Below are 20,982 nucleotides of genomic sequence, written 5' to 3' on the forward strand. Positions count from 1 at the left end.
TGTATACGATACGGCTTTGGACATTCCTTTAGCAATTTAATAACAATTAAAAAAATAATATTTTCTTATGACTATCCAATAAACAGTCAACAAATGTAAAAGAGAAGGCAGGTTATGACCGTAAGAGCCCCACGCTCTGAGATCACTATGCTATGCTCCCCTCAACCCTCTCTACCATCACAGTTCACAACATTCATAACCAGACACAGGAACACAAAACCGTTCTGTGGCTGGATGCAGTACAGTGATATTTCTGATTGCCAGCTCAGTGGTGTCCAGTTCCTTTACTTTGTTTATCTGCTTACTGCTCTGGGAAATAACATATGAATGTAAGCAAACCTTTAAGGTCAGATCTAATCAGGAAGTTGACCCAGTTTCGGCAATGGGTCAAGACTCACTCATTGAACTATACTAACATAATACTTTTGCAGCACTTTTTTGCTTGCTGTTGGTGGCCTATCTTCATTTATACAGATGAATTCTGGGTCAAAGACTCAGCTAAAATGCCATGGGTCAGGTCTTCTTCCCTCTGATTTAGAGCTCTGTACCCAAAATTTGTTATCACCAACTTGGGAAGATGATCTGGATTCGTATTTTAAGCCAAAATCTTCACATATAAAAGCTTAGGGAAATTAATTTCAGTCAGCAGTTGGAACAAGACTTGGATTTCTATGAATTTGTGCTTCTAAAACATGATTCCCTTGATAGCTGTTTTTCTGTCTTTTGTAGCATCCCTCAGTTTCCACCTCTTCATTCTCTAAACAGCCTACTAATCTTCCTTCATTGTACACACAAAGAATGCTCAACTCCTTCTCCACCTGCAGAAATCTACCTGAAGTCCTGGTAAATGGTGCTTTAAATCAATTACCAGTCAGCATACAAATAGTCTAACAATATCCAGTAAAGTATATAGATAGGTGTTCATTCTTGGTCAAAGACTGCATCCATTCTCTGCAAAACTGCAGCTTTTTCCATAAAGATCCTTCAAAAGATCTTACAAAAAATTATTTTTGGCAGTAGTAACTAAACTATTTCTAACTGAAAGTCTATTTTGTTAAGTAACTCAGAAAAAAAACCCCAAACTTTACCAGATACTAAGGACAGCCTTTCAAAGATTTCAGTCCTAAGGAATGGAAATATGCTTCAGTTCACTTGCTCCACTTCTAAAATAGCTAGATTTTAAATGCATCCCGAAATTAATTTCCTTGCTTTGCATTATAGAGTGCCTTATGGGATTTTCAGAAGACTAGAGCATAGATTGTGAGAGCATCTATTTTACAGGGCATCTATTTGTCTTCAAACACTTGTTCTTCACAGCATATTCCACAAGTGATACTACCTGACAGGAACTCACATCTAAGTTTACCCTTACATAGGGAACTTACGTCATGTACAATTACAACATACACTGATGATCACTCTGTACCACTTGCCAAGAAATGTATAAACAGGCTTTAAAAGAGAATATCAGTGATACTCTGACAGCTCCTAAAGCATCATCTTGGTCCTTGTATTAGGTGGTAGTCAGCTCTCTTTGCACCAGTCCCCACAAATAGTATAAGAACCAAGGGAGACTGTAACTTCTCACCTACTGCACCATGCATCTCTCCTTCCTCCTCCTCCTCATATCTAGTTCTTCCATGTAATTCTTTCAGACATGATCAGATCTTTTCCAATGTTTTCAATATGCGGAAAATTCCACAGTGCAGTTGCCCAAATAATTATCTCCTGAACTCCTTATTAGCATACTTGGTGAGAAAAACAAGTAAATGTGCTACCAATGATATACATAAGTACAGAAAATGAAGTTAGCATGACAGCAAAAAAAAACAAATTATGCAGCAAACTACTGGAACACATAGCAAACTGTAATATTAAACCATGGCTTCACAGAGGAGAATCATACTGACATGATGAATTCAGAGCAATTTGAAATGAGGCACCGAGCTCAGAAGGAAATGTCCAGTTAGGTGGCTCAAGAATAGATCAGAGAGAGGTATTTATCCTAGACTGAACTAACAAACCATATAATAACCAGCCTAATTTTAAGCTGTAGGAAAATCCTACTATGTAAGATGCTTAAAATTAATATAAGAAAAGAACTTTTTTAATTTGTCAGGAATCATCTATGTATAGCAATGAACTGATATACTGTAAATGATACAAGAAGGCTTTTCCATCTTCAGTGTCTATGGATCTGCGTGTGGACCTGAAAGATGAAGGCTGTTTCCAGACTGAATCCCGTAAGATTTCAGCCTACATGGCTTCCAGGCCAAATCTTCCAAAAACTGATAGAGGGTAGCAGATATTCCCAAACTTCATATGCAAACTCTGAACATTTTTTGCATATTAAAGGTTCAAGAGTTTAACTGAGCTCTACTGTTCAAAACAGGGGAAAAAAACAAACAAACAACAGCAATATTTGATAGAATTAGTTCATATTTGTGACATTACCAGGACCATAAAGTGAAAAGAGAATTTGCCCTTTTATTTCTCCCCCTACTTACAGCCACCTGACTAGTGAAACGGCAACATTACAGCTACCTTACTGGTCATATTCTTTTCTTCTCCTCTGCCTCTCTGTCATGACCACCACTTCCTCTAGCAGCATAATCGCAGTGTATCAGCTACAGATCTCCTGCAGTTCATTTCCTCCGCTTGCAAAATTGCTGGATTTGAGCACGCATATTTTGCTGCTTCAATTCATGGAGTAAGGACACAGAGGGTTTTAAAATCAAAGTCAGCATCAGCTGATAAAGCACTAGTGTGGTTCAAACAAGTCATTGTTCTTTGTGAATGGAAGTTCTAACCAACTGTGATGGGTGACTTGCCGTGCATCTTCCATCCACTCCAGCATCCTTGTGATAGACGCTCACCAAGGATCTGGAAAACATTTTACTATCTAACCAAAGAATGACAACAAATAAACTTAACTTTTTATATCTCCCACTCCTGGAAAGTAAAAGTTTCATCTCCTATATAATGAAAGAATGGGCATGTTAACCACTTCATGTGTTTTACAACATTTCCCTGTGCTTAAGAAAAGAACTGAATTTTGACTCGTCTGTAACTGAAATCTGGATTTGACATCATCTGTTAAAGCTATAATATATGACTGATTTAGGGAGAACACCTACATCTGGTATTGTTACTGTGTGTACCTCTCCCAGAACTTTTTAGATGTCCCAGGGCATTCTTCTCCCTTCTTCCTTTTCAACAAATGTAAGTTGCAAATCATAAACACTACGTGCTTTACAGAAATGTGAGCTCTCATACGGAAAACATGCTCAGCATTCCTGTCACCTTAATTAAACACATACTTGACATATAGTCTTCCACTCACAAGCAGAATCAGTCTTCCTAGTGCATGAAAAAACCCTGATGGCTTGTAGGCCAAACACTTTCCCTGAAGAAATTTAGATGTATTCTCTAAACAAAGATATTTACCTGACTATAGCAATGGTAATTTAAGACTAAAACAGGGATTAGAAAGCTGACTTTCTCCCTCAGGTTCCCATGGTAACCAGAAAAATTCCAAATCTTATCACCAAAATAAACTCAGACCTCTCTGTAAATTCTGGACAATCAAATACTCGGTGCTTGTAGCCTATATAAAGAATAGCACATCGTGAAAACTTCGTTGAACTGGCAAATGCATAAAGATACTTAAAGTAATAAACAGCTGATTTTGAAAAGAGTCTTTCTGATTTCTTTTCCAGTTTTTAATCACTGAATATCTGGTCTACCTGGAATTGTTCCACTGGATCTAAACCTGGTATCACAAGCATTTATTTCCCATGCACTTTCTCTGCACAATAACACACTGGGCAATAATTAAACTTAACAAGAGGCTTCTGCATGATGGTAACTTTTCAGTAACAAATATTAAGAGTTAGATATTATTGATTTTCACATAAATAACACTACAGGACTGTAGGTTCATATTTTGTTTGTGGAAAGATGTTGTCAGCCTCACATAAATGTCAAAATGACATCAGTCATGAGATAAAAAGGAAGAAATCAATTACAAAAAGCTTTCTATCCGTCCTACTAGTATAACGTATGCCTGCAAATTCAGTGATCTTATCAGCTACCAGCTACGCATGTGGCTTATGCAATTAACTGTTCTGGTTTTGTTCACCAAATTTTTCCTCTTAGCAATGTGTTTCCATGTTTTGCATTCAGTTAAATACTCTTCATTCACACATTGCATTTTTCACTAATTGATATGCTGGGTAATCATTACACTTACTAATTCCAGACAATAAAAAGTTTATACAGATTTCTGCATAATTTGTTCTGTTTGTTTCATTAAATACACTAAATGTGGTTATTCGTGTTTGTTTTTCATCTGTCGCTTGCTGCTGCTGTTTGAATCTTGCTGCAAGGAGAGAAAAATGATGAAGGGTCTTGTATCAGTCCATCAGCAGTTGCATTATGTACCTTCTGGTACTGCAAGGAGTGATCTGAGGAAAGAATATGTTCTCATTTCTACTGCATATCAGGAAGTTGACGTGGGGAAACCACGCTAAAAGACCCCCATACAGCAAAGGGCAGTTCCCATCATACTACTTCAAACACAAGACAAGGTTTCTTCAGAAGCTCACCACAGAGATGGCTGAATTCCTCCACTCCTTATGATGGTCAGCACTTCAGATGGTGTAACTGGCTTTCAAACATTCAGAAATTCCCACTATTCTCAGGGCCATATTTGAGAGAGACTTGCTTATTATTTGTATAACAAGCTTGCAAAGTACATCCAGAACAAACCCTGGAGAGTGTATGTGCTTACTCCACCTATCTTGAGAGGTTAGGATGCCATGAGGTACCTCAAAGGCAGGCTGCCTGAAGGCTCTCTGCAAGATAACTCTACAGAAGACACACAGGAGGGACACCGGCAGGAGGAAGAAGTGCTGTGTTTATGATCTTCATAAACATCATTCTTTCAATGAAGCATGGACATAGAGAAGCTGCATGGTATTTTCACAGGCAGTAGCTTTAAATAGCATTAAATTGCCAATGGATTATAAAACCATGGAAATACTAAATATGGAAAAATAGACCTACATTTTGAAAGTATATTGGTCAGAATGTCTACATATAAACCTGGGACTCAGGAATACCTCTGAGCTACTGGACCTAAGCAGGAGCCTTGGCTCCCTACCCCCCAAATGTTGGTTCTCTCAAACAAGTTATACTGGCAGTTCAACTGGAAAAGAGGCAAAATATGCTCCAAACAATCCAGAAGGTCTAAGGACTTCTTTGATCCAATAGAACATGCACTACTGGGTGAATTTCAATGGAGTCATCAAATGTTGGGTTGTGCCTGTGTAGATTCTAAACTCAAGTTGCTGTTATAAAAAGTTACCAAGAGGAGTCACCTAACTTCAACAGGTTTTCCAAAAAACGACAGAAAAAGACAGAGCTGGGAGACAGCAGCCTTGAATGAGGTATGCCAGCTCAAAGTACATTTTCAGCAGCCACTGCAGGCAGAGTTCTGCTCCTCGTTCAGGGAAGGTAGTAACAACCACACGGTCTTCATGTGGGTCAACCTTCTGTTCTGATTTGGTACAAAATACTTCAACTGTTTCAGGCAACTATAGTTTGCATCTATCTGCAAGTCACTCCTCAGCTTTACAAAACAGTTTGTGTGACATACTTTACTTTTATTTGTATTACATGCACTTCTTGGCATAGGGAGATGAAAGCCATGGTAATTTAAGCCAAGAAAATCATCCATGCTCTAATAAGGAGAACGCACTCTCCTTCAGGGCACAAGTTGACTCTGAAAGTGGAAGGCAGGTAGTTCACAACATTTTTATTGAGTATGCAAGGTCAGGGGCTATCAGTACTGTCACTCTTGTTATATATCCCTGCACTACATTCTTATAGGACAACATTCACAGCACCACTGACTTTCTTGTTAAAGGCCTCATTTTGCATGGATGAGGTTTCAGATCCTGGTATAACAAAGCTTTTGACTGACAACCTGTCTAAGGAACGCTCTAAGAAAAACTGTTTTGAAGATGAAAATGGCTCTTGACTGAAGCTTCTAACCTCTCTTTAAGAGCTGCCTGGCAGCTTTTACTTGTGATTTATTTTCTTCATGTGTTCAACTGAAGTAGAAAATACCAAACTGTAGTGGGCTACTTATACCTATCATTCCAAGAGAGGTACTATAATTTATGTCTCATCCTCCTCACTTACATTTCCACAGTCATGAAAATAGAAAAAAAAAAAAACCACAAACAGTAACAGAAACAAAAAACCTTTTTTTGGTGCTGCTGCTGCAAGAATTCAGCAACAGACAGAGAAAGGATGACAGAAATCTGAAGAACGGAACTCCTTCATTTTACCTAGTAGCAATCTTACGCTGAAGGAAGGTAAAAAGGAGCCAAGAAAAAAATCTTGGACTAAGTTTATGGAAGGAAACTTTGCAATTACCTACATGTTAAGAAGGCAGGAAGGACAGCTTTTTGTACATGAGATAAAAGAATAATTTTTCACAGGGAGTGAAAGGTAGAGGAGGTATAGTTCGTGCATTACATGAAACAAAATACTGAAAATGTAGAATTATAGCAAAATGTCTGAACATGAATTATTATATCCTCAACATCCTCAGTGCTTCATAGATCCAGGAAGGTAGCATATTGTGTTTCCCATAGTATTTTTGCTTTTCACTCTTCAATCTAGTGGGGGATGAAGTAACAGCAAGAAACTAAATTTATCACAACTATAAACTATTCTTGATAAAATAATACTGACAATCCTGGTTATCTAAATAATTTTAATACACAGAAGTAGCAGAAGTTAGCATTGTAAGATCATCAAATTAAAATGGTTTCCTTCTCCATTATGAGACTAAAACATGTCTGGATTTTAAGACTTCAAAACACACAGTCTTGGCAGAAACTTAGATATTATAACATCAGGCTTCAAACTGCTAAGTACTTCAAGCAGCTGCAGAATTGCCTGACTCTAGCATGCACTTACGAACAGATTAAAAATTACTGCATATGTAATATCTTTTCATTCTCTTCACATTGTAATGAAAAGCTTTGTAGTGGGAAATACAGTCAACTCAGCCACATGCTAATATTATATTAGTCAGTGATGGAGAAAGCTGTTCTCATAATTTTGATCTAAATACACTGGGCCATCATCTTGCTCCAATTGAATTTTGTGTGAGCTGCAGTAACGTAACTCAGTGCTTTTAAAAACAACATCAGTTAAAAGTAAAACCCCAGTATGCATTCTATGGCTGCCCCACTGGCACAGGGACAAAGTACTTTGCTGTGTGACAAGCAGTCTCAGTAAGAGGACTAATACACGTGCCAGAGCTAAGCCAAGCACGCTACACGTACAGTGTTTCTAGTCTGTGAAAAACAAAAGCACACTGGGTGTCTTCTGCAACTCACGCTTCGCAACCTCGGAGTAAAATGTTGCATCTTAGTAAAGAAAAGTGACCAACTATAACACTTGCTGAGGGCTAATCTATAAATTCTAGTACACCAGTGTATACATGGAGTTATTTTAAGCCTTTGTTGTTATACATTGACAAAATACTTAACCAAAAGGATTGAAATTAAGTGTGATAACCAGATCTGAAGACAGACTACAAATAGCAATAAATACCATTTGTTTTAAATGGCATACGATATATTCTGCTATTGTCTCTTTAATGTAATTGAAGTATAGAAACAAAATTTGAGATAGTTAAGTTGGTTTATTGTTTAGGACTATAAAGCTTATAACATATCCACAAACATCTACTACTCCCTTATCTGTTTCTGGGACTCAAACAAGAAAAAGGGAGCAAGATCAGCTCAGAATTTCATTCATCTCATTACCCAACTTGTTTGCAATATATAATTCTGTACAATTAGACAATTTGAAGTTATTACTTTAAAAAAAAGATCAGAAAAACAAACTCCAGAGATATGACTTACTGGTACTCAATTGGCAGTTCTCGGAAAGAAAACGGCACAAGGCAACAAACAGTACTGGCCAAAAGAACCCAAAAAAGCTCACAGTAATCAAATTATTTTACAGATGAAAAGAAATTTTATTAGGGATTTGACATAAAACACTCTAGAAGTCAGCTCCTCAAGACAGAGAAAGAAACTTTTGTAAACATCTGAGTTAATACAACCGATTAAATCAGACATATGAGTTTTCATAAAGCCACTTAAATGTCTGGCAGGAAATAGCATAAACTAGGAGTAACTGATCAAACCATCAGACCTAGATGGAGGACCACCTCAAAGCCAAATGGAGTGACAAGCGACTGTGCAGTCCTAGGAGCAGACAAGAAACCACAGAAACTCCAAACTGTGCCAAATTTACCTCTGTCTCCTCCCACCTGCTCCTCTAAGTAAGATAATCATTGATACACCTGTTCCCCCATTACGTGCTACCTCTGTGCTGTCACGCTGACAGAAAAGTCAGGACATTCTACCTATTCTCCTCGGCTTGCTTGAGCTGGGAACAGCTACCATTTACTCCTGCCTGTGCCCAGGCAAAGCAGTCCAGTAGAGCTAGACATCTGAACATGCAAGTGTAAGAACCCCTCAGAATCAAGGCCCACACAGACAAGGACCCCTTCTTTAGCCACAGCCAGCAGTGGATACTGTCAAAAGAGTAAGAAAACAGGGAATGAAAGAATCATCCTTCTACTGGTGTATTACAATAGCTTCTACTGCTACAGGGACTTCTTGAACCTCACTTTGTGCCTAGGATGAACAGGATCAAAATGATGCAACACGAGCTCTGTGTATCCCTTTCTACACCTTCCACCTTCAAGCGTACAACCTCCCATGAAGAAACCTTAATGACAAAAGCAGTTGAAATGTCTTTGTGACTTGAACTTTAGTTTAATAGATCTAGTACTTGAAAGACATTAACTAGATCTTGTCAAAACTATGCAGGTTAAACATGCCTTGTCACATTTCATACTTCAATGGAATATAACAGAATAAATATTTACTATACAGACAAATGTTGCATATAGAAGTCTGCATTGGGGAACAGAACCACACTGTTTTCTTTAACCTTGAATAGTTCACTCTACTGATATTCCTGCTATGGCTCTCAGTGAAATCAGGTAGTTCTCAAGATAAGGAAGGTCACAGGCTCACAACTTTATTTCCAGAAGGAAATTTCTGGCAATGGTGATCTAAGACAGAAGTCCAGGCCCCTCCAGCAAAAAACAGGTTTATGATCTAACAAAAAAAAGAGCAATTCCAAAACATACTTAGGATAACTTTTTACAAAAGAGGCACCGCATTTAAATGAACTTACAGGAAGAGTGGATACTCGGAAAGCTTTTTCTGCCTTCAGACACCAGTTCTGGATCACCTGTGCAGTGCATTTCAGAGTTCATTACTCCATCTGGAAAGCAGCGGTAAAAGAAATCGGGACGCGGTCTACAAAAAACACCATGGATATTAAAAATATAAAAGCTGTAGTAACAAATAAACCTCAAAGTGATTATTATATTTACTGCTTATTACATACAGAGTTCATTCCTTCCTGCCTTAACACAGCAACAGAAATAATAGAATCATTTAAGTTGGAAAAGACCCGTAAGATCATAGAGTCCAACAGTAAACCTAACACTGCCAAGTCCACCACTAAACCACGTCCCTCAATTCAAGGTCACTTTTTCTTGCAGGCAGGCTCTCTCAGGGAAGCTTGCAGTGCAGCATGCAAGTAGGAAGTGTCTGAAAACGAACATGCAGGGTTACTCTTGCCTAGAGCAATTAATCTTGGACAGCACTTCCAGTGACAGAGCAAAGTGGCATAGCAACCCCACAAAGTTGCACAAGTCTTGCTGACACATCTAGCTGAGAAGAGGACTACAACTTAGGCTACAAGGTTGGCACTAAAACAACCACCAAATTCTAACGCCAGCCTTGATGCTGACTCTCTAACTGCATTGAACAAACCTCTGAGTTTCTTTTGACCCTGCTCTGAGATGAATGATAGCACACAGGTTTGACAGATGTCATACTGATCCTGAGCTAATAAACCACATAGAGAAGCAAGGTGAATGACCACAGATTCAGAGACAAGCTGGAGAGCAACTAGTTGGCTTGGAGTGCAGGCAAAATGAGCTCAAGTCTGCCTGAAGAAGATGGTGCAGATGTTCTTAATTATATTTCAAAAGCGCTCTTAAAATAAAAGTGCCAAGTACCATTATTGTCAGGGTACCAGTACTGTAGCAGAGAGGGTTCATCAGAAACCAAGCACAAATACTGCTTCCTCAATGCTGCAAAACAGGTGAGCAACAAATGCAGCATTGGACTCTATTAAATAGGGTATGAATTCAAGTCAAATCATTTTTTTCAGCTGAAATTATTCAAAATTTTGATAAAGAGCCAAAAAATACCTAAAAAAAAATTATTTTCCAGAGAGTTTTGTTTGCCAGTATTTTTCTGAGCCCTTTGTTCAAATCTGTGCTTCCCTAAAAAATTGGCCTACCTAGGAGTCCACTTATTGCTTAGCTCCAAGGTTTGTTCTGCCATGGATCTTGATGTTACCTGGAAATACCACATTCAGTAATGTGCTTGACACAAAATGCAGGCACTGCGTTATATAGAGACTCCACTGATTCCTATTTAATCAGACTAGTGGCACTGGCATCTAAACTCCCACGTGCTGTGACTCTTCCCTTCTGTGCTGCCAATTCAATGAACTGATTTCAACTCACACCTTTCCTTTCAAATTCCTCATTTTTCTGGATCCGCCAACCAGTCATACAAATAACAAAACACAAGGGCATAGGTTCCTACCAGAGTTGGATGTCACATAATGAAGTTGTACAACACATGCACCATGAAAAGGACAGCTTCACAGGGGCCCATTCTAATTCAAGGTGCTTTGGAGCAGCAGCTATCTTTTTATTAAGATGTATTGTATTTGTCAATCTGTCTTCATTTCTCTTAACAGTTAAAACTATCATTTATAACATGACAAGACTTACCTTCCCACTATTAATTTAATAGTATTTGTGCAGACGCCATTCAGAGCTAGAGCCAAGGAAACAGCTACAAAACAGAATGAACAAACAGAACAATAATAACCCAAATACCAAGCTACAAATTGCAGCATTATAGCATTTGATTTACAGACTGAAACCTTTACTGAACTAAAAACTGAATGATCTTTGCAGCCTACTGTTTTTCTTATTACCCAGACTAAGGACAGACCCTAGAGCACCATAATAATCACATGGCTTACTTTGTTCTGCTTTTACTCTTAAGAAATCTTATTTCTTTATACAAAGCCAGTTTTCCTATCATGCCATTTGCACAGGCTTAAATCATCAGATGGAAAAAAATATTAGAGAATCAAGTACTATGTTTATCAGTTTTGCAATTTACTAGATGATAATCTTACACTTTTTGCGTGAAGGAGAATTCCTCTATAGACCTATACGTAAGACATATATACACGTGTGTGAGTATATGTTTACGTATGTGTATATATATGTATATATGAGATGCAATTAAACAGTCCACTTTCAGGCTAAAGAATTGCCTTTTGGCTAAAACTGGAATTGGATGTTTTTCTATTTTTCTTTCAAAAGTATGTGGATGTTTTGAATAAAAATCTTGACATTTTCCCCTTACATTTGTTCCCAGGATTAACCAATTTTCCTAATAACACTGGAGTAATAAACAGGAACTGTCATAACAGGTATGACCGATTCATCTCTTTTATTTGTTGCCAAGTCCCTAGACTTTCTGAAGAACCTCATCTAAAGCCTGTGGAGATCTCTGCCTTGATTTCAGTGGCACTTGGATCAGTGCATACACTCCTTTTAGATTAAATTTAGATTTAATGTTGCAGTTCACACAATAGCTCCCTGTTACTACAGAAGAGCCACTGAATTTTATTTCCAATTAGAAAAAAAAAAAAAACAACAAACTATCAGGCAAATCTCTGATTTCCAGCAGAACAATTACAGTAAGATAACTTTTGATTATGACAGCCTCACGAGCTATTTTCTCACTGGGTTGCTGCCCCAGATGTTGCACTTCGGCAGCACTCATCCTGTCTCCATAAAATCTTTGCCTGAGGATATTATAGATCATAAAAATGTGTTTGTTATAGGATCTATTTTTCTTTAAGTTAAAAAAAAAGGAGGTTCTCCATCAAAGCAAAATCAAGGGTTTTCTCAGACTACAGCAATAGCTGCCAGCAAAAATAAAAGAACAAGTCAATCCTAGAGACGATATTGTTCAAAAAAGTCTTCCACTCACAACACCTATGTTCACAGTGACCACTCAATCTCATGCTCTCTTTTTCCTCTCAATTGTTTTCTCTGTTATTTATTGTGATTGCATGGTGAACTGAAATTTTCCACAAAGTCAAATGCATATGACCACCAATGTTACAGCACCACATTCTCCTTTCTAAAAAATGGGAGATGTAGCAATATCTGCTTTCTGAGACATGCGGTAAAGTTGATCCTTTTCATTGAGCTTTGTCTGGATTGTTCACTGCATACCTGACTGAACTATGCTTTCACTGTTGCATATTCCTTACAAAGGCAATCCAGGTATCAAGTGACTGTGAATGTAAGCTGATAAACAAATTGCATTTGCTCTTACTTTGTTTGCTTTAGGAAAGATTCATACTGCCCACCAAAAGTCATATAATCTAGTCACTAGGGAGATGTAGGTACTTCCAGGGGAAGGATTAAGGGCACCTACATTAGGAAGCTAACTATTCCTTACCCTACATGCACTGAATCACCGTCTTTGTATTGATGTTATATGAGCAGCAAAGCATTTTCACATCCTTTTAACCTTTGATCTCTTCTACGTATGATGCCTAAAGAAATTCGCCTTTTGGGGGACTTCCTGATCATTCATGATGAACATTATGTGCCAGATCTCAGCAAATCAGCGAAGCTCCACCACAGTTAATGAATCTTCACATCAGCTTCATATCACCAGACACATTAATAGACTGAATCGTATTAATGTACAGTAGACTTGAACATAAATGAGCCACAAGACATTCCAAAGTTATGTCACACACTGAACAGGGATACCCTGCAGAACAGAACATCAAGGCTGAGGTTTCCTTAAAGGCTGGGTAGCAAGAGAATGCTGGGGAAGCTGGTAAGTTTTCTGCTGGATGTTATAGAGAGAATCATACAGAAGGCAAGAACAGCAGAAAAAAGTCAGTGTCTCTTTAAAACAAAAAGGTAAGAATAAGTGACGGAGTAATTAATCCAAAGCTCTTTTCCCTCTTAACAGAAAGTGAAACTCAGAACTGTGACTGTATGCAGTTTATGAATCAAAGTTATTTCTACTGAATGGATTTGTCAGTAAAATATCACTATAAGACATCTCAGAACTTACAACAAATGACTGGCAGCAGCCAAAACAAAACTAGGGTATTTCACACTTGTGTTAGAGAAACTGGAGAAAGAACAAGTTATAGGAACCCAGCCTTGTTTAAAAAACATTTTCAAAGACAGATACATAGTGCCATTTACGTTCTATATAGCCAAGGCAAGGCTGAGTATTGATTTGACTTTATGATCTAAGGGTCAATAAATGAAAGCTTAAATTAGCCAGTAAAACAGCATTTCAGAATTAGGCATATTTCAAACATACTGCCAACAAAAACATTAGCAGTTCTTAGTGCTTCAAAGTATCCTTTGCCAGTGAAAGTACTCTAGTCAATTTTGGTCTCTGGCAATACCTATGTAAAAAGGATCTGGGCATATATCACTAAAAGATTTCAAAAGATAGGTGCAGCCAGAATTAGCTGGACCAGTTTAAGACTTACCATCCCCATTGTCTACCTGCTTCTCTGCTCAAAGTTCTTGCCTGCAGCTGTAATTAAACCTCAACCATAACACAGCCACAGCAGTTCACAGTCCAGGACTAAGTGCACATCTAACTCCACTGGCAGTTTAAGATGAAACAGCAGCTTGTGATTAGAAAAGCTGAGCCACAAGCATGGATTTTGCAATGGTGAACAGTAAACTCCAGGAGAAGGTCAGAGAAAGCGATGAGAGGAGCAATTTTCTACACTAAGCAGCTGAGTCTCACAGGACTTTCCAGTCAAACCCTTAATTTAGAATAGCTGCAAGTATAAATAAGAGGTAAGCAACAGATTGGCTATGAGAGAAAAATATAATATACATCTGAACACTCTCGCAGATGGCCTTGTCTTTGCTGATCGGATTCTGGCCCTTGCTAGCTAGATTTCGGAATTAAGGCACAGAATTTGTACATTTAGAAACATACATAAAAACAAAGGCTTTTGTGAGATGGCTTGCAACTATAACTGCACTGAAAACTACTGTAATGGAAACAGGTTTACTTCAAGGCTTAGACTACAATTGGAGTCAATCTCTGAGACCTATCACACATTTTCCATCTTGAACTATGACATACATTACCTAAGAAAGCTTCTTTAATTTCAGTTTTGTCTGTTCGCCGGATTATTTTCACCACAAAAATGACTGCTAGTGGTGTAAGGAATGAAATTGCCTGTAAGAGATAACAAATACCATGTGTGAGAGCATCAATTCCTTTTCAATCCAACTGATTAATAATTAGTTTCAGTTAGCTCCATTTAAACTAGAAGGCTGAATGATCTTTATCAAACTCCTGACCTTAAGGAAAGTGGGATGATTTGTCTTTGCAACTACAGGGCAACGAATACATTAAAATTGCAATATAACTGTGGGTTATAATTGATTTGTAATTGCCCGGAGCTACATTTAAAATGTCAGCTTCATAAATGAAAAAGCAACAGTCTATAAAGTCCACAAAATCCATACACTGATCTATACAGATCTGGTATGTTTTTTCTTCACTAAGAAGTGAAGAATTCTCCAGAAGGCAGCCCGTCCTTGATTTGCTCTCAGTAAGATCCTGTTAAACATAATGAACTCCAGCACCAGCTTCCTGACATTTTAAAATGCTCTTTAATTTACTTTACTTTTGGGGGGTTTTTTAACTATCATTCCTGAATGCATTGAGATGATGATGTCTTTATGAGTCTTTCATTTACAAGTGTTTGGATGTGGAACGAACTGCTTGATTTTGTTCAAAAACAGAAAAACAACACCCAAACATCTACAAGTACACTCACTGGTGAAGTAGAACCATATTCTTTTATTGTCAGTGCTGTAGGACAGGATTCCTCCTACAAGGAACCTGAAATGGCATCTGCACATCAATGCACACTTGATTTCCACGAACAGCATCTCCATTATCATAGAGCAATCTGGACTATGGTTGATGATTCACTGTAAATGTGCCAGTTATCCAAAAAGCATCCTACTTCATGCAGTGTCTTTATACTGCAGTCTGTCCCCCCAGAGCAGGTATTTATGGTCTTTCTCCAGAGAGACATATCACTTTCTCCCAAGCCCAATACCAGGGCATTTTTCATGAGTAGCTTGCCATGGAAACTATGATTTTGTTACTAACTGGTCCTTCCATCCTCCCTTCTGCCTTAGACCTTCAATTGCAGAGGTAAAAGGCAACTTGCAGGCAAGGTAGTCCATTTATGCTTCTTACTGGTTCCAGTCTATTCCTTTCTGGAATCGACAAACCTCTTCACAATCATATTTGTTCAAAAACAAATCAAGGTCTTTCAAAAGCATTTATTCTCTTGAAGAAAAGTGAAAATGACTGTTTTTTTTAACAAAGTGAAAACCAATCTGATACGGCACAAGGGGCACCAGGGCTTAAGTAAGATTATGCTATCTTTACTGAGGCTGAACAGTGCCTTACTTCTTAGGCAGCCCCATTGAAATGAAAAACAGACAGGACAGAAATGTTATAACAAATGATGTGCGACTCTTTTCCTTTTATAATACAGATTAATCCCAGTCCTCATTTTATGCTTTTAGAATATCTAAGTAGGGAACAACAAGAAAATGCACTCTCTTTGTTATTTTGGTAGTGCATCTTGGACCAGATTGCCCTCATCTGCACTGTAAAATATTATCTAACTCAATAAACTATGCAGATTAAAACACAGTCTGAAGTCTGCTCCCCTTTTTTACATTTAAAAAGGCAGGCACCAAGTTTTGTGCAAAAAGATGCACTATTTCCACTTAAAACACCCTTTTGTCTACAGTGTGTGTGAGATTCAAGTTAGGATGCCAATGCCATGTTACTGCTCCAGAAATGTTCATTTTTCTTGCCTCAGCAATAATTTAATTTCTGCTTTCAAAGAGTGAAATAAAAAAAAAAAAGGTTAAAGCAAAACCTAGAATTATTAGTTTCATTCTAAAATGTAAGGATTGCCACTAGGAAAGAAAAGAAAGATATCTGCATTCCATTGTTGAAGAACATGTAGAAATATAGCCAGGCTGACAGGCATTATAGTGGTGGTTTAATGGAGTTAGAAATCTTTTGAACAAGCAGGAGCAGCAGAAAACATCAACAAAGAATAGAATTCAAGTGGCAGCTTGTTCCAAACCACTTCACAATCAATCTTCAGAAATCTGATAAAACTGCAGATTTCCTCATATTTCACAAGCATATGGATTTTAGAGAGAGATTAAGAACTATTCACATTTGCAGTACATTGCTGTTCCTTACACAAAAGCATTAGGTGGAAGGTGTTTTTTATTCTGCAGCAAAAAGAAAGTTTGCCTCGCTAAAGACTCCATTTTCTTTATTTTGCAAAAAGATTCTGTATGGCTTATATCCATAACAGATTTGGCAACCGTCTAATGAGCAATACACTCCTCAGATGCATCTCAGTAATGTTTTCTTTTCCAGTGGTGAAATATTCCAACATTGCCTTGCTTTTGTGAAACAAAATCTCTCTCGTTCATTATTCATCCTGGCAAGCCAGAGATATTCTAAAGTTATAGGGACTCCCACATTCTTCCATGCATTCAAGAGAAGTTTACCGTACCTTACAATTTCCAAGACAAGAAATATCCACTCATAGAGAGACAGAACAAGGCTCAGGTCTTTCCAGACTTTGTGGCTTGCTTGCTACCCATGCAGAAGTCTAATGTGGATCTGGGTTTGGATTATTCACAATATTTCTCTTGAATTCAAAACTCTCAGCGTATAAAATAATCCCACAATTCATAAAGTCTTAGAGGTTGCTTGCTGGTAAGCCATAGCCGTACATTTCAGTATGAGAGTACAACACTAGTGGCAAGAAATTCTTTACATAATGAAAGCTTGTGATTTATGCTAGAGTTGGATTTTTCTTCTTTTTAATTAAAGAAATAAGAAAAAACATTTAGAAATTTCTACATTTCTTAAATTAAGAAGCTGTTCACTGAGTTACTGAGGTGTCAACGATCTGAGCAGGAAAACGAACACAGACTACAGAAACGTTATTGACTCAGAGCTGCCTAGAAGTTCCACCCACCATGAAGTACACCAAAAACTGCCTCCGTGTGAAGTGGATAACAGGGAAATGTACTACACTAACATCCCAGAATTGTGCTTCCCAGTGACTACAGCCTAGGGAACGGAGGATGGACTAATGATTATCCCAACTGATTTCAAAATAGTTTCACCACTGTAGCAAACCTCTGTACAATGATTCACTATCAGTTCTTCTACTCTTCACTTACAAACACAGATCAGAGAAACCATGTAGCAAGGTAATGCTCAGCGTAAGGAAAAATGGCAGAATTAATCTCAGACACTTTCCTGCCACAGTAATTCATTGTTTGGTTTTGTGGGGGGTTTCTTGTTTTTATACAGCTGTCTTGCATTTCAGGATAAAGAGATATTTTCACTCATCCAGACTGAAAAAGTCTTTTATAGAGCTTCTTCTTAATGCAATATAAACAATATGTTGCTGAATTTAAAACCAGTCCAGCCTCTGTCTCAGAAGGCTGGAATGTATTGTCGCTTCATAAACAGGAAGCACCTCTAAGTTGTTCCTTACTTAATTAAAAAGTTTCTGTAACTGAAGGCCTGAGCCTTTTGAAAAAAAAAAAAAAAAAAAAACAACATTGAAGACAAATTACATAGCTGATTTGCATTTATTCTGAATTCAAGTCTTAATCTGCAAAGTAAAATCTTGGCTTCACTGAAGACACAGGAAAAGATGCTTTCACTTAAGGGGTTCAGGATACATCTGCCATACCCATTCCTGCAAAATCTCCACTTTGATGGAGTTTTTGCAAAGACTGACGTACTTGTTTTAATAGCCTGAACTATACTCGTAATTTCTTAGCATTTCTGCAGTGGTCTATCTTACTGTACTCTTAGGTAAGTAGACTATTACAATTGTTAATCATTGCTAGTTAAGGTTATCAAAACCATGAATTTTGATAACCAGACAAACCATCAAAATGAGACAGTCAGCATGAGCTGTACTGGGGAGAGCCAGAAGTACAGTGACAGCAGAACAGCTCTATGGTATATTTACTATGCTTGTTGGCAGAAGCTTAAACAAAGGTTTTGTCAACATGGAAAAAAAAAAAACACACAAGTATTTGGAGGCAAATATCTCAGTGCCTAACACGCCTAAACCAAATCGGATTTCAAAGTTTAAACACTTAACCTAATAAGAGCATGGCAAGGTTTTGTCAGGTCACCCAACCAGCTAATTCAAAAACCTTCTCTAATCACTACTCTAGCATCCTCTAAGTTAACACTAGCTTAAATCTTAAACTGTAAAATCAACAGTCACAAATTGAATCATCTGTTAATGCTGCTTTTTACAAACTCCCCATGATTTCCTACATTTTGCCATTTTGGACATACCTCGTTCAGGAAATAATCGTCAATAGAATTAAAGGAATATCCTTTACTTCTGAAAGATTTCCCACTGTTTATCAAATGAAAGTGTACTTAGTTTACAGCCATCAAACGACCAGTAAACCTTTAGTACTTACAAACATAAGACGCGTAGGTATGTTGTCTGATTGCACCAAAGGATTTTTATACAGCCAGATCTCTTCTGGCTGGATAACCCGCTGGAATGGATCCAAAAATTCTGTAAAACTGAAAATAACAATTAAAGATACAATTTTTTCACAATTTGAAATGATGACCAAAAAACCCAGAAGAGTCCTGCTGATTTAAAAGTTCCCCCAAAACTTAGTTATAGTATAGCATGCATGAACTATCCTTATAATACATTGCTATCCTACCTCACTGCTTTTTAGTACTACAACCTTCATAAATATACCCTCAGGAAAATTGTTTTAAAAGTCTATGTTCTACAACTTCATAAGAGTTCCACAAATTTTACTGTGGAGAATAAATTGTCATTTTACTTTTCCCACAAAAAGTGTGCAAAGAATATTGTGGGATCAGAAAAATCACGTAGCAGATGTTTTATACTGAAGAAATTATACACCAGATATTGAACACAAAATGTGTCTTGCAAATGTCAAGATCCAGACTTTGAAGTGACAGTTGTATTTGCAGGATCACAAAGCAGGGAGAAAGAAGCATCCCAGACAATTCCTTCTACTGATAGAAAGAACAGATAACTTCAGAGAATATCTCCAAAAGACTTACTCCTAAAAGAGGATGGGCTCATAGAAACACTTTTTTTTTTTTTTTCTCCAGATTGCCAGTATTTTTATTTGGCTGTCGAGCTTAAGAAGAATCTAACTCTACCAGAAATGTCTTATTCTACCAAAACTGGCTGTTTTAATTTCATTCTCATGCCATTTAGCTTCTTAAAAAACAAACAAACAAAAAACAACAAACCAACCAACCAACCCTTAGTTTTGTAATTACATTATTTTGAAATGAAGGGCACCAACATAAGAAGTTAAGGTTACATTGTTATACAGAAAGTAAATAATTTGTGCGGCTATCTTTTGTCCAGCTCTGAAAGAGGAAGCAGGAATTGTGATCTTTGACTGTAGTAAGAAGTTTCAAAAGCTTTTTAGGACTACCTAAATTGTCTCTCTTCATTTAAATCATACTCCTTTTTCCACAGAATCCTTCACTGTCCTTTAACTCTTCTTAGCTTTGAAGTCATATCAGACTTCCTGGGAAGTTTTGCCTTTACTTTACATCGCTCATTTCAAGGCTAGTTTACTAGAACTGAAACAATGGCTGTTGAGAGAAGACACAGGGACCAGTTTTCTGCAGATTGGTCTTACCTAAGAAACCCATGGAGCCAGAACACAGAGGTGTAGTGACCCAAAGCTTTTTTTACTGTAAATTTCCCAAAGCCAAGGGCTTTAAACTCCTCCAAAATCAGGTTTTATACAAGTAACAGCTACAACAATTGGTTTCGTAAACAAAAAAAGCTCAAAGCAATTTGTAAAGCAGAGCAAAGTTAAACCATATATATGCAACTCCCCCCTGTGAAAATGAGTCCTCAAATCCAGCTAGGTCAGCGATTTCCTAAAGAACAGCAAGCCTAATCCAGTCTTCTGGGTCTTAGGAAATTTTTATCCCTTCTGAGGACTGACCAGCTGTTCTTCATTTTCTCACTGTGGACTATGATCTCTGCATTAGCTATAGTGTCGCACATCCCCAGCACACACTACTGACCCCTTTCCTTTTACCTGAGCACACTCAGACTCCCACTAGGCAGAAGGTACAAAACGGTCTACTTCAAAGAGCCTAACTGACCTCTTTTTCCTAAAGGAAAACAACAAAATCTGAAGACCAAACAAGTTAAACACAGTCTTGTCACTTGTACCAATAGCTGTGTTTCCCTTACTGACCTACATAGTCAACCAGATTCTTATGGAAACTGAAGGAGTCTGGTATTGCAAGGAGAATATTTACTCTTATAGTCAGCATCTTCAAATCCAGAGTCTGACCTTGCTCTCCAAAGAAGGTGCAAGGTGAATTTCAGAAGTGTCAAAACACTTTGTTTCAGTGTTTTCAAAAAGAAAACTTAAATCTTTAAGTTTCAAAAACATTGGCTTGTGCAAGACATGAAAGAGGGAAACATTTCTGAAGATGACCATTTCCAGGAAATAAAACACTTCATATATGAAAAATTCATTTTACAATTTTTCTCTTCAACTAGAAAAAT

At 37.6% G+C, this 20,982-nt stretch overlaps 1 protein-coding gene across 1 annotated transcript in view; it reads right to left on the reverse strand.

The window, feature by feature from the left end:
- LOC104159746 (phosphatidate phosphatase PPAPDC1A-like) overlaps positions 1-20,469 on the reverse strand; it is a 41,115-nt gene extending 20,646 nt beyond the window's left edge. The window contains exons 1-5 of the mRNA XM_009697739.1: positions 20,408-20,469; positions 18,866-19,043; positions 14,429-14,519; positions 10,985-11,048; positions 9,301-9,425 (exon numbers count right to left, since the gene is read on the reverse strand). Of these exons, the coding sequence (XP_009696041.1) occupies positions 9,301-9,425; positions 10,985-11,048; positions 14,429-14,519; positions 18,866-19,043; positions 20,408-20,469 (520 nt within the window). The remainder of the gene's footprint in view (positions 1-9,300; positions 9,426-10,984; positions 11,049-14,428; positions 14,520-18,865; positions 19,044-20,407) is intronic.
- Positions 20,470-20,982: the final 513 nt, after the last annotated feature.

The sequence above is a fragment of the Cariama cristata genome, unplaced genomic scaffold (assembly GCF_000690535.1).
Source record: "Cariama cristata isolate BGI_N322 unplaced genomic scaffold, ASM69053v1 scaffold6603, whole genome shotgun sequence".
Lineage (NCBI taxonomy): Eukaryota > Metazoa > Chordata > Aves > Cariamiformes > Cariamidae > Cariama > Cariama cristata.